Genomic DNA, 12,349 nt, shown 5'->3' with positions numbered 1-12,349 from the left:
CAGAGTCTGCCAATCGCGGACCAGGAACCGGAAGTGCGGGGGCCTGTACCAACAGCCAAAGCTGCGTGAAGCTCCCCGGTCCCTGCTAGCCCCCTGCAGGTAAGTGAATCGCTCTTTATGTTTTGCAGGAAACTGGGGAGTGAATCGCCAGAGTTTCTACGCTGGCGTGGGGTCATAGCCTCATTTCTGGAGAATCCAGCCCTCTGTTGCCGACAGCAGTGTATCCCTGGCGGTGTGGGGTGGCTTCAATGGGAAATGCCATTGACTACCGGTGGGAGTAGAGAATCCCGCTGCCAGTGAACAGCACGCCACCAAGAAACACGTGACTGGGGGACCGGATAATCCCACCCGTATGTTTAGGAATTTATTTTCTTCTGTATTGCCTTTAAATCCTGTCGTTGGATTCCAAGGTATGAAAAGCAGTGAGGGTGTCATTCACCTTGCTGTGTTGGCCTGTGTGCCAAGCCAGGGATCACCGGATAATGATCAAGAGTGTGAATTTTGATTTTCTATTCCAGCGAAGGGCATGCCACTTCTGCCACTCTGAAAGAGATCAGTTAATTCAGGACAAACCAAGAACCGACCCATGTAATTGCTGACCTGCCTGGTTTATACAAACCGTTTGTACTCACTGAACCTTGGTAGTCTGGCCCACCCAAAGTCCTTCTTATACTCGCATTTCGTATTTGCTGGTTTGAGTATCTGGAAATTTGAGATCAGTTCATTTAGCACTGCTGCTTCATCGATGGAGAAATCCTAAATCAGGAGACCCAAGCCTGTTCACACCAACAACGTCACATAGATCCAAATTGATGAAAGTGTTAATTCTGGAGGACTGGAGAATAGCTAATGTTGTTCCTTTGTTTAAGAAGGGTAGCAAGGATAATCCAGGAAATTACAAGATGATGAGCCTTATGTCAGTAGTAGGGAAATTATTGGAAAGGAGGGCAGTGTGGTGGCGCAGTGGTTAGCACTGCTGCCTTACGGCGCCGAGGTCCCAGGTTTGATCACGGCTCTGGGTCACTGCCTGTGTGGAGTTTGCACATTCTCCCCATGTTTGCGTGGGTTTCACCCCCACAACCCAAAAGATGTGCAAGGTAGATGGATTGGCCACGCTCAATTGCTCCTTAATTGGAAAAATGAATTGGGTACTCTAAATTTTTTTTTTTTAATTTAAAAAATATATTATTGGAAAGGATTCTTCAAGACAGGATTTACTGGGTCACTGGCTGTGTGCAGTCTGCACATTCTCCCCGTATCTGCATGTGTTTCCTCCGGGTGCTCCGGTTTCCTCCCACAGTCCAAAGATGTGCAGGTTAGGTGGATTGGCCATGCTAAATTTCCCCTTTGCTGGGTTACAGGAATTGCTGGGTTACAGGAATAATAATAATAATAATCTTTTTATTGTCACAAGTAGACTTACATTAACACTGCAATGAAGTTACTGTGAAAAGCCCCTAGTCGCCACATTTCAGCACCTGTTTGGGTACACTGAGGGAGAATTCAGAATTCTCAGCTGGTACGGGAATTGAACCCGCGCTGCTGGCCTGGAATCTGCATCTCGATCCAGTTGCCTAGCCCACTGAGGTAAACCAGCCCTAATAGGATGGAGGTGTGAGCTTAAGTAGGGTGCTCTTTCCAAGGGCTGGCAGACATGATGGACCGAATGGCCTCCTTCTGCACTGTAAATTCTATGATGCAAAACACCATCCTGACCTGAAAATATAACGTCGTTCCTTCACTGTCACTGGGTCAAACTCTTGGAATTCCCTCCATAATAGCACTGTGGATGTACCTACACCACATGGACTGCAGTTGCTCAGGAAGGAGGCTTGTCACAGATTTGTCACAGGCAATTAGGGATGAGGAACAAATGGTGGTCTTGCCATTGATACTCTCATCCAATGAAAGAAGAAAAGAAAATTAAATATTGGTCCATAACTTCCTAATTCACCTCCCGGCTCTGGGTCACTGTCCGTGTGGAGTTTGCACATTCTCCCAGTGTTTGCATGGATTTCACCCCCACAACCCAAAGGTGTGCAGGGAAGGTGGGTTGGCCATGCCAAATTGCCCCTTGGAAAAAAAAATGAACTGGGTATTATAAATTTATAAAAAAATTAAAAAACACTTCCTAACTCCCCAGCTTTGGATTTGGGGGTCGGCACCCCAAAAATGCACTAGAGAATCCCATCTCCGAAGTTTCCAGGTAAAGGTTTATGTGGCAATTGCCCAAAAGCGCCAACTTCCCCAGGATAATTGGACTGCGCTGTGAGCCATCCGACAAAGCAATTTAAATTGCAAACTTCGCATGGTCCTGTCAGTATTACGCCTATAGTTACTCTGAAAGGGTTAGATGAAATAAAAGCATTTCTAACTTCATCATAACTATTTTAAAGACCCAGACTGTTACCCACACACCGCTGACCCGACCCGACCCGACCTGATCCCTGGCCTGTTATTTTCAACGGGACCTTTAACCTCACCTGCTTTAAAACAGCTAGTGCCATATAAAAGGGGGTGGGTCCTCCTTTGCTTTGTTTCTTGTCGACTCCAATGCTGGACCCAGGGATCTGTTGTGTTGCTTGAACGTCTTCTGCCTTGAGTCAGAAAGGTCGGGCGAGGCAGGCACTCAAGAATTTTAGCGCAGGTAAGTGGGTGAGGAGTGGCAATCTGACGTGATTACCACCCCGAGGAGGTTATGGCCCATTATATGTGGCTCTCGGAGTACATGTCACAATTCTATGTAGCCAGCAGGTAAAAGCTTGGGACACTGCAGAACCATGTATGAGCTACCACAGTGCTGTTTTTGTATGTGTCAGGTCCGTGCTGGTGCCCTCCAAGTCTTGTCGGCGATCTTGGAAGGATCTAAGCAGTTCCTATCTGTCGCAGAAGACACCAATGATCATCGGAGAGCTTTCACACCTTTCTCTGCAACCTTGGCTTCCAGCATTCGGGAGCTTCATAGATGCCTGCTGATCGCTCTAGTAGCGGAATCCTCCCCACAGACACTTACACAGATAATCAAGGTAAAGCAAATCTATGCCTTCTACAGCCAGGAGCATTAATTATCTTTCATCCCTTGAGTCTCATTTGGAACATTTGGTTTTAAGAAACGCTCTGTGACGTAAAGGCCTGTATTTTACCTGTTGATGTGGGCCGATGTCTGTGTTTTTGTCCAGTATGCAATGGCACTCCAATTATCTGCTCGCATTTTTACATGACAGAACTGTGATATTGGCAATTACACATCCACTTACTTGGCTGTATTTCTTTGGTGTATAATTGATGGTTTACCTCAGTGGTGTTATGCTCACCTCCGAGAAGTGTGGGTTCAAGCCTAACTTCAGGACTTGAGTCCACAATCTCCGATTCAGTGCAATTCTGATGGTGCCAAATTACAGGGGTGCCAACTTTGACTTGAAATGTTTTGCTGAGGCTCTTCTCAATCAGTTTAATGTTTTAATCTCCATTTTTTTTTCTATTTTTGAATCAGTGCCTTGCTAATCTGGTAACCAATGTGCCATACAATCGCCTCAAACCAGGACTCCTTACCCGTGTTTGGAACCAGATTAAACCGTACAACCGCCGCAAAGGTTTGTGCACCTCATTTATTTGCATGCTTACCAGTGCTTCTCCAGTGTTGTTTGTGGGCCAAGACAACTAGGAATGATGAGCAGAAGCAGGGACGAAAGGAAGAACTATTAATTATTTGACTTGGGATGTCACAAAGTGCTTTTCAGCCAACGAAATAGTTTTGATGTTTTGGTCACTTTTGTGATGTAGGTGGGGCAGTTACGTGTTGCATGGAGAAATGGTAACTTCAAAAGGAGAAGCAGAAAATAGAAAGAGCAAGCAGATCAGGTGAAATTAAAGCAGATCAGGTGAAATTAAAGGGATTATAACTTATGTCTGTGTTTTTCTATATTCCCAGGATGAGTGGGACTTCTTATGATGACTGAAAGGGGAGTTCAGAAGGTTTTATTAAAAAAAAAAAATCCTTGAGTATCTGGCTGCTTTATTATGGTAGAAACACCGGGACAATCGGAACACTGGGACACGAACCAATCGTTTCAGACAAAATAAATTAATGTAGACCCTTCCTCCCCTGGCCCAGCAGCACAAATTATCATATGTATTTTTTGCTGGCGTTTTGGGTTTTAGTTATCCTTCTCGCTATCTTCATGTTTTGTATAATTTCCTGGCTGAGTTAATGGGCAGGTGATCTACTTGCAGTCCTCTAGAAATCCCACCCTTTAACTAACTGCTGGAATCCTGTTAGTCATTTTCTATTTTTAATCTCCTTCTCTATCTTTCATACAGTTCATGCCAGCTGCATTTAAGGCAGTGTAATTCTGAAAAGGAGCCTGGAACAGGCATTAGGTTACCATTTACATGTGCAGAGGACATCTTTCAGGAAGGGGCACTGGATATCTCGGGTTTTGCCAAAAAAAAATAATAGTACCCAATTCATTTTTTCCAATTAAGGGGAAATTTAGTGTTGCCAATCCATCTACCTTGCACATCTTTGGGTTGTGGGGGCGAAACCAATGCAAACACGGGGAGAATGTGCAAATTCCACATGGACAGTGATCCAGGGCTGGGATCGAACCTGGGACCTCGGTGCCATGAGGGAGCAGTGCTAACCGACTGCGCCACCGTGCTGCCCGTCCATGATCTGTGTGAATGACGGAGCGGGCTCGACGGGCTGAATGGCCTACTGCTCCTATGATCCTATGTTATTGAATTTCTAGACCCCTGATTCATGCCACAGTATGAACCTGTGACCCATCTGATCATTCTTCACCGGAATCTAGGCACTTAGGTTGAGCAGCTAATTTGATCGGGGGTGCTTCCCAGTTGCATTTCTCACTTTCCTGCACATTTCGCAGCTCAGGATGCTGATTACAATGTGAACCTTAGCCAATTTCCATGTGTGTCATTTTAGGTCCTTCCTAGTCCAGGGGCAGTAACAGCAAATGTTGAGTCCCCACCACCTGGACTGGTCTATGGAACCGATACAAATCAGCCAGGGTATCTGCTAATTCCCCTGTCCGATGACACCTACAGGGAAGCGCACGTGCCTGGATGTTGGACATAGTCAGGTTTGGCTGAGATTTCCCCTTGTCAAAAGGACAAATATCCAGACTCTCTCAATGTCAGTGACCTCTTACAGGAGGTACCAGAGATTTGAGATGAAACCTGCAGAGTTCCTTTACCTGCTGAACTATGATAGAGCTGGCACGACACAAGTTATCATTTGTATCCCAGACAATTTCAGTTCTAAAATCAGTCATAAGCCTTGATTCTGCCTCTAATTTTGGTAAAGCTGATCAATGTCAGTATTCTTAATCTCGAGCTATTGTGCTTTTTCCTTCTATAAACTTCAGATGTCAATGTGCGTGTGTGCACCCTGACTCTGCTTGGGGCAATCATTTCTGTGCAGGCTCCTCTTCCTGAGGTACAACTGCTCCTGCAGCAGCCCAGCTCCTCGGGCCTCTCGAGCAGCGGCTCGGGGACACCGCACCGCCTCAGCGACACAGACTCCTGGCGGAAACCCCAACAAGCAGGAAACCGTGACGGAGATAAGGAGAACTCGGAAAATCCACAGTTCGAGCTCGGCTGGCTGCTTCAGTTGTGTATTTCCATCATTACCTTGCCAAAACAGGAACCGCATTCAGACAGTGACACCAACACAGGGGCAGCAAATAGCTTGTATGAGCCCTCTCCAGTGCGAGTAGAAGCACTACAGGTGAGGCCTTATCTCGTAGTTTATTGATTACAGGGCTGGCTTGTAAATGAAAAAAATGAAATGAAAATCGCTTATTGTCACAAGTAGGCTTCAAATGAAGTTACTGAGAAAAGCCCCTAGTCGCCACATTCCGACGCCTGTCCGGGGAGGCTGGTACAGGAATTGAACCCGCGCTGCTTGGCCTGCATGGTCTGCTTTAAAAGCCAGCTATTTAACCCTGTACTAAACCAGCCCCTTTTATTTTTAAATCTAAGCACTTTACAATGTTTTTAGCCTTTGCTGGCCTTCTCTTTTCCCCTGCTATAGTCCCTCTGGCCCATTGACTTTCTGAGGAAGGGGCAGACTGAAGATTGCTCCTAATCCTTCACTGGTGCCTCCCCACGGCAGGTCCCAAACTTGAGTTCTCAAAGGATACCTTGGTGCCTCATTCATATTGGAGTCTTGAGGAGGCTGCACTTCAGTCCTCTTTCGAGATTTCTGATTGGGCAAGTCATTTTAGCAACGCTGCTGTTAAAGGTTTGAAAAGCAAACAGTTAATTCCTCAATGTATTTAGTGCCTGCAGACAGCTGTGACAGGTTGTTCACTTGTTGGGAGATGGTGGTGAGGGTGGGATTGGGGATTGTGCCATTCTGTCACTCTGTGGCATATGTTTTATGGAACTGAATGAAGCTGCTCTTATTTATCTGTTCCACAATCAATCCACTTTGTGACTGGAAACAGCTGATTTCAGTCACATGCTTTTTTTTAAGAGAACAACGTTTTTGACACATGTTAAGTCATCTATTGGTAAAACAATTAATAACAACTCTAAATATTTTTTGTGCACAGGAATGGCAGCAGGGCCTAGAATACTTTCATGTAGAGAAGGCACAGCCTTTGCTGTTTCTGCAATGCCATGAAGTGCATTCTGTCCTCTCTCAGGCTCTATTAGTTGGAAATATGAATGGGACTTGACTGCTTTCTTTTTGCTTGTTTGTCCCGTAGGTGTTGGCGCTACTTGTCAAAGGCTACTTCACAATGGCGCAAACCAGCTTGTTGGAGCTGGGAGAAGTTGCTTGTAAATGTATGGAGGAACCAGATCCATCTATTCAGCTACACGGAGCCAGGGTAAGGAGAACACTAAAGCTAGTTTTGCCTATTTTTTTTTTTTCCTGCGTGCTTTTGGTTCTTAACAAGTGAGGGATGATGGAGTTAGGAAGTGGGACGGCTGCCTGGAATTTCCGTAGGGCTTTTCTCAATCTACTGCTGTGATTTTGGCAGAAACTCAACGAAAAATAGCTTTAAAATTAAATGGCCATTGCATTGTTTCTCGTGCGCTTTGCCAATCAGCCACAGAAGATCTGGAAAAACTCAATGAAAATTTAGCATCACTTTCTTTTCAGGAATATTACTGGGTTAAATGTCCCAACAAAACACCTCCACTCCAGGTTTGTATTTCCAACACCAAACCTCTTTGTGGCCTCTTCTCATGAGATTGTCAGATTTCGCAGTTTCGTGCAGTACCCTTGCCAACTGCAAACTGATAGAAAGATGGTCAAATTCTCATTTCAAATGGGGAAGACCGAAAATGGCTTTCACCCCAATAGTTTTTATTGCAGTTCAGCTCCATGTTTTAGTTGTACTTAGATTCCATGGGACAATCCAGACTCAAAATAGGAACCTGCACCTATAGCCTGAATGGAGCTATCCAATTCTCTTGTCCCATTTTCTACCTTCTGTCCGGAGGGGTACACATCCACTCTTTAATGTTAGTACCTCACAGAACGGCCACTGCTTCTGCATGATCCTTGATGGTGACCTTTTTGATCGTGAGGAAGTCACTCATAAATCAGCTCTTGTCTTCACCAGCTATATTCTGCAGTTGGAGATGATGAGGATTCTGTCCACTGCCGGATGTGTTTGTCCCCAGACCAGAGTTCAAGTTGCCAATTGGAATGCTTCCGTTGCAGTTCTGGTTGGGATCAATTAAACACAGATTCACAGTGGAACTTGGTACCTCCCTGGTCTATGTTAGCTTCTCTCTCTCACTCTCACTCTCACTCTCACTCTCACTCTCCTCTCTCCTCTCTTCTCTCTCTGGGTGGTACTTTTATTTGACTTGGGGTATGAATGTAAAACCTGCTGTTAATGTACAAAGTTCCCTCACCAACACCGATTTAAAATTGTGCCTATTTACCGCTGTTAGGAAAGCTAATGTAATTCTACCTCTGGCACCGAATGTGTGTTATGCAACTAAGATGTTCATGTTGTTCTAAAACAGTCCATCATTTCACATGCCAGGAGCAATAGAGCAGATCTGCTCGTGTTCTATGGAGTTTCTGTCAGCTTGACACGTACATTTGTGCACCAGGCATTGCTGGAATTTAAAAAGAAAAACTTGAAGCCAATGGAGCATTGCAGCGGTGAGAAGGGGTGCAGAATGGGAGGAATTCAGTCCTGATTTGGTCTTAAGAAGATGGGACTGAATCAGCCTGAAACGTGCCTGTTGAAATAAATCTGGACCAGCAGAGAGGTCTCTGGTCTGACGCCTGGTCTGTGCTGCATTGGCTGGGCCAATTATTCTAAAATTGGTCACAGTACCCTGGATTAGTGGAGAGGAAATGGACTAAAATTCTGATTGCAGTGCAGTGACTCCACTCCTGGAAGTGTGCACTGCTGAGGACAGGGTCAAGGCTCATTGTTGAGGATCGCCAATGAAATAATGAAACACTGCAAAGTGACCGCTGCTCGTAAACTGCACCCCAATAAGGGAATCATCATCCTCAGCGCTACAGAAAGAAAATTTGAGAGTAAAAGGACCACACCGGAGAGTCACAATGCGCCCCTGACCTCAAAGTGTGTCCCCGTCTTTTACTCTCTGATCCCGTCTCCTTCGGCCTGTGCATCTCCACCTGCAGAGATAGCCACCTCCAAACATCCAATCCTACCAACGGTTGCCTTGCGGGAACAAATAACTCTGTGATAATCATATTGTGTGCTTCCAGCTGCTGGAGGAGATTGGTTCCGGGATTGTGCAACAACACAAACTGGACTCGCCCACACCCCTCAGTCAAAGAGTACCAGTCAGCCAGGTAGGTTGTTGGTCTTTCTCTAGCCGTTGCTGTTTTGTCATCGGCGGCACAGTGGTTAGCACTGCTGTCTCACAGTGGCGAGGATCCGGGTTCGATCTCGGCCCCGGGTCACTGTCCAAGTGGAGTTTCCACACACTCCCCGTGTCTGCGTGGGTGTCACCCCCACAACCCAAAGATGTGCAGGGTAGGTGGGGCTAAATTGCCCCTTAACTGGGGGAAAAAATTGGGTACCTTAAATTTATTTTAAAAATGGATAAGCTGTTCATTTTATACTGCTCATCAAATAGCTGTTGCCTTGGGACAGCATTTTGCTGTGATTCTTTGCTGTGACAATTTAATAGAGAATTGATATAATGGGTAAATTGACACTGGTTAAAATGTATTTTTTCCCATTGATCATTTTTTCTTTATAATATTGCTATCCTTTCCCTGAGTTTTCTGGACTAATTGCTCCTAATTGTACTGACTTCCCTTTAAAGGTGAAAGATCCATGGATCCATGCACCCCCAGATCAGCACATGCTGAATATTATTCATATGATAGCCGTGAAAGGCTATTTGACTGTTCAAGATCCAGTTTCACCTGACTCCCACATAAATGGTCACCTCCGTTCAGTACTCTTCAGGATTGGGAATTCTGGCCAATTTTCCTTTTTCTAAATTGCTCCCGTAGATTACACCATCTCCACAGCTATCTTGGACCAACGGGCTTAGCAACAATCATGGATTGAGCGAAATAGTATTGATCTTTGAGCAGCTCCTGTGAGGTGTGCAAGATTGGCTTGGGATAAGTCTGCCTCTGGTGCTGTCACTCACTGTTAGAGTGGGGCAGTGCTCAGCTGCTGCCTGCTGCTGCTCTCAAGATGGCATGGCTGAAATCGATGTGTGGCAGGGTGGCTAAGAACAAAATGGAGACATTACTATTGAAGAACCTGTATGAAAGAGAAAGCAAAAGAGAACAACAGATTTGGGCCCAAAACAGAAGCTGCATAGCACAACTTACGATCAGAGATACGCGAGGATCAAAACTCTTCATTCAGGTTTTTTTTCCTTCAAGTAAAACAGGGGAGGTGATGGCATAGTGGTATTGTCACTGATCTAGTAATCCAGAGACCCAAGATAATGCTCTGAGGACCTGGGCTCGAATCCCATCACAGCAGATTAATACCACCACGAATTAATAAAATAAACGCTCATTAATTGTGGGGTTTCCAACTCCGCTATTGATCAGATTGTTCAGCACTAGCTTTTCCTGTCCAGAGCCTATGTTGAGATGGGATAATCTCTCCCAATACAGGTCGTGGCTTTTTGGTCCAGGATGTTGAATGGTCCTTTGCCAGGGGGGTTACAGAATGATGAGCATCCTACACTACAGACCAGCACCTGTGATGCAATATCCTCAATTTTACCAGCCGCTTTTAACAGTCTTCCGGTAAGAATGGCTGAGAAACACAGTCGGCTACATTTCCTCCCCTATTGTATTTAATCCTGGGTATGTTGGGATAAAGGCTTTTTTTATATCCACTATTTTAAAAATAAACACATGGAATTTGTATTGTCAACACACCTCTCTAAAATGTAAATTGATATGAAGTAGAGTGACTACTGTTATGGAGATAAATACCTTAGCCATTTTACATAGAGTAAGAGATGAATTAATGTATTAATGTGCATTTGGTGGTGTTGATTGAAGGGAGGATGTTGGTCACGGTATTAGGAGAACTGACTGCTCATCATAAACCTGAACCAGCAGCAGAAACATTGGTTTGCGGTCACCTCTAAAGGATTTATCTGTGACCATGTGGCACTCCCTCAGGCCTTTACTGGAGTACCAGCCCAGATTATAAATTCAAGTCCTGAAAACGGACACAAACAGAAAGTCTCAATTATGAGAGCAAGACTATTCTTTAGCCCAACTGATCCTTCTGCCCTCCCAAAGCAGCAAATATTTTTTTATTTTTAGCTCCAGTAGAAACTAGGCTGGGTGGGCTGCAGGTGGTTTAGATGATTGCACTGTTTCCTCTCGTCTTTGCTCGCGTAACTAAGTTTCAAGTGAAATGGGTGAAGTATGAAAAGCTGCAAACGCAAAGTTATGGAATTTCATGTCTTACTATTTTGGGAAGATTCACACGTGCAAGTTTCCCAGAGCTGCTAATCTGTACTTGGGTGACCAGTAATCACAGATGTGGTAATGTCTATTTCCAGAATGACACAGCAATGATCTGAGAGTATTTTACCCGCCTGTCCTGGTGTGCGGTACAGAGGAACTTGGAGGGATTAAAGAGGGGGAGGGTCTATGACTACAACCATGAGTACTCACAAAGCCCGCAACATCCACCGACAAAATGACTAGCATGGCTACATAGCCAGACAACAGGATGATGTATAAATGAGTACTGTTCAGTTTGCCATTGCAGCATGCACCAGAAAGATACCAATTTTGCACTTGGGCTGTTTACTGTCCAAATTGGCAGCACTGTGTTGGGCACACTGCAATTGGCCACTGTGCCCATACACCAGAGAGGGAGGCTAACAGCTCCCATTCCGGGTCACTATTGGTTTGTACAGAAAACTGCAAGGAGAGAAGACGGGACTTGAGAAGGACCCTGTGATTGAAGAGCGTTTTGGAATTGACTGTCTCGACTCATACATGTGGAACAACCACTTGGGCAAGGTGTTAGAGGGCTATCGGTCTCTTTGAAACTTTACCCCAGCATGACCTAATACTTTTAGGGAAGAGAACATTGGCAAACATACACTGAAATGAGCAGAGAGAATTTCAGTCCTCTGAAAGTAAAATTAATTAGTGAAGAAATGCAAAGCCTTAAAATGATTGCCAGCGTTTGTAACTGTGAGAGCTGTTCAACTGTGAATTTTAACATTGATGTGTTGGAATTGTTTTGTTAGAACGAGAAGCAGATTCTGTGCATAACTATGCTGCTCGGACTCAATCACAGTGAGCATCCCCTGGTCAAGGCAGCTGCCGTACGAGCTCTGGGCGTTTACATCCTCTTCCCCTCACTCCGACAGGTCAGTATACCTTGCAGTTACACAGTTAGATGCACAGTCTGCAATTCTACCCACAGAGAATTCTTCTTAAAAGGTGATAGATTGTGTGCCCATGTGGTACCACACAATGTAAAATCAACTCTGTTTGCTGCTATTGATGCTTCGCATGAACTGGTGTACAGGCATGAACTGGTGTACAGGCATGAGCCCGAGAAGGAAATCTGCAAATGCTCATGAGGTATTGCGATGCTCTTGTTAATAACTGCATGGATGAAGGCGTGGAGGAAGGGGGCAGGGAGAGACTGCTGCTTTTGGGGGGGGGGGGAGAAAGAGAGACTGCTGCTTGTGGAACGTCAGGAAAAGGGGAGGAAAAGTAAGGGCAGAGAGATTTAATTTAAAAAAAAAAAAGCCTGGGTACCTGAAAAATAAACAGAAATGATGTGGGCCAGGAGCATTGCAATAATTCTACTCAAAATACCTGCTAATATATGGTCATTTGTGATCAACATCAAAGCTGGGA

General features: G+C 45.0%; 1 protein-coding gene across 3 annotated transcripts in view; it reads left to right on the top strand.

The window, feature by feature from the left end:
• LOC140386877 (HEAT repeat-containing protein 6-like) overlaps positions 1–12,349 on the top strand; it is a 76,238-nt gene that overhangs the window by 44,006 nt on the left and 19,883 nt on the right. For all 3 annotated transcript variants that reach the window (XM_072469695.1, XM_072469694.1, XM_072469696.1), the window contains 7 exons: positions 2,820–3,026; positions 3,494–3,593; positions 5,388–5,749; positions 6,735–6,857; positions 8,735–8,821; positions 10,118–10,252; positions 11,728–11,850. In XM_072469695.1, the coding sequence (XP_072325796.1) occupies positions 2,820–3,026; positions 3,494–3,593; positions 5,388–5,749; positions 6,735–6,857; positions 8,735–8,821; positions 10,118–10,252; positions 11,728–11,850 (1,137 nt within the window). The remainder of the gene's footprint in view (positions 1–2,819; positions 3,027–3,493; positions 3,594–5,387; positions 5,750–6,734; positions 6,858–8,734; positions 8,822–10,117; positions 10,253–11,727; positions 11,851–12,349) is intronic.

This window comes from Scyliorhinus torazame, chromosome 12 (assembly GCF_047496885.1).
Source record: "Scyliorhinus torazame isolate Kashiwa2021f chromosome 12, sScyTor2.1, whole genome shotgun sequence".
Lineage (NCBI taxonomy): Eukaryota > Metazoa > Chordata > Chondrichthyes > Carcharhiniformes > Scyliorhinidae > Scyliorhinus > Scyliorhinus torazame.
The sequence above is the reverse complement of the archived record's forward strand: the minus strand, read 5'-3'. Positions and strand labels throughout refer to the sequence as shown.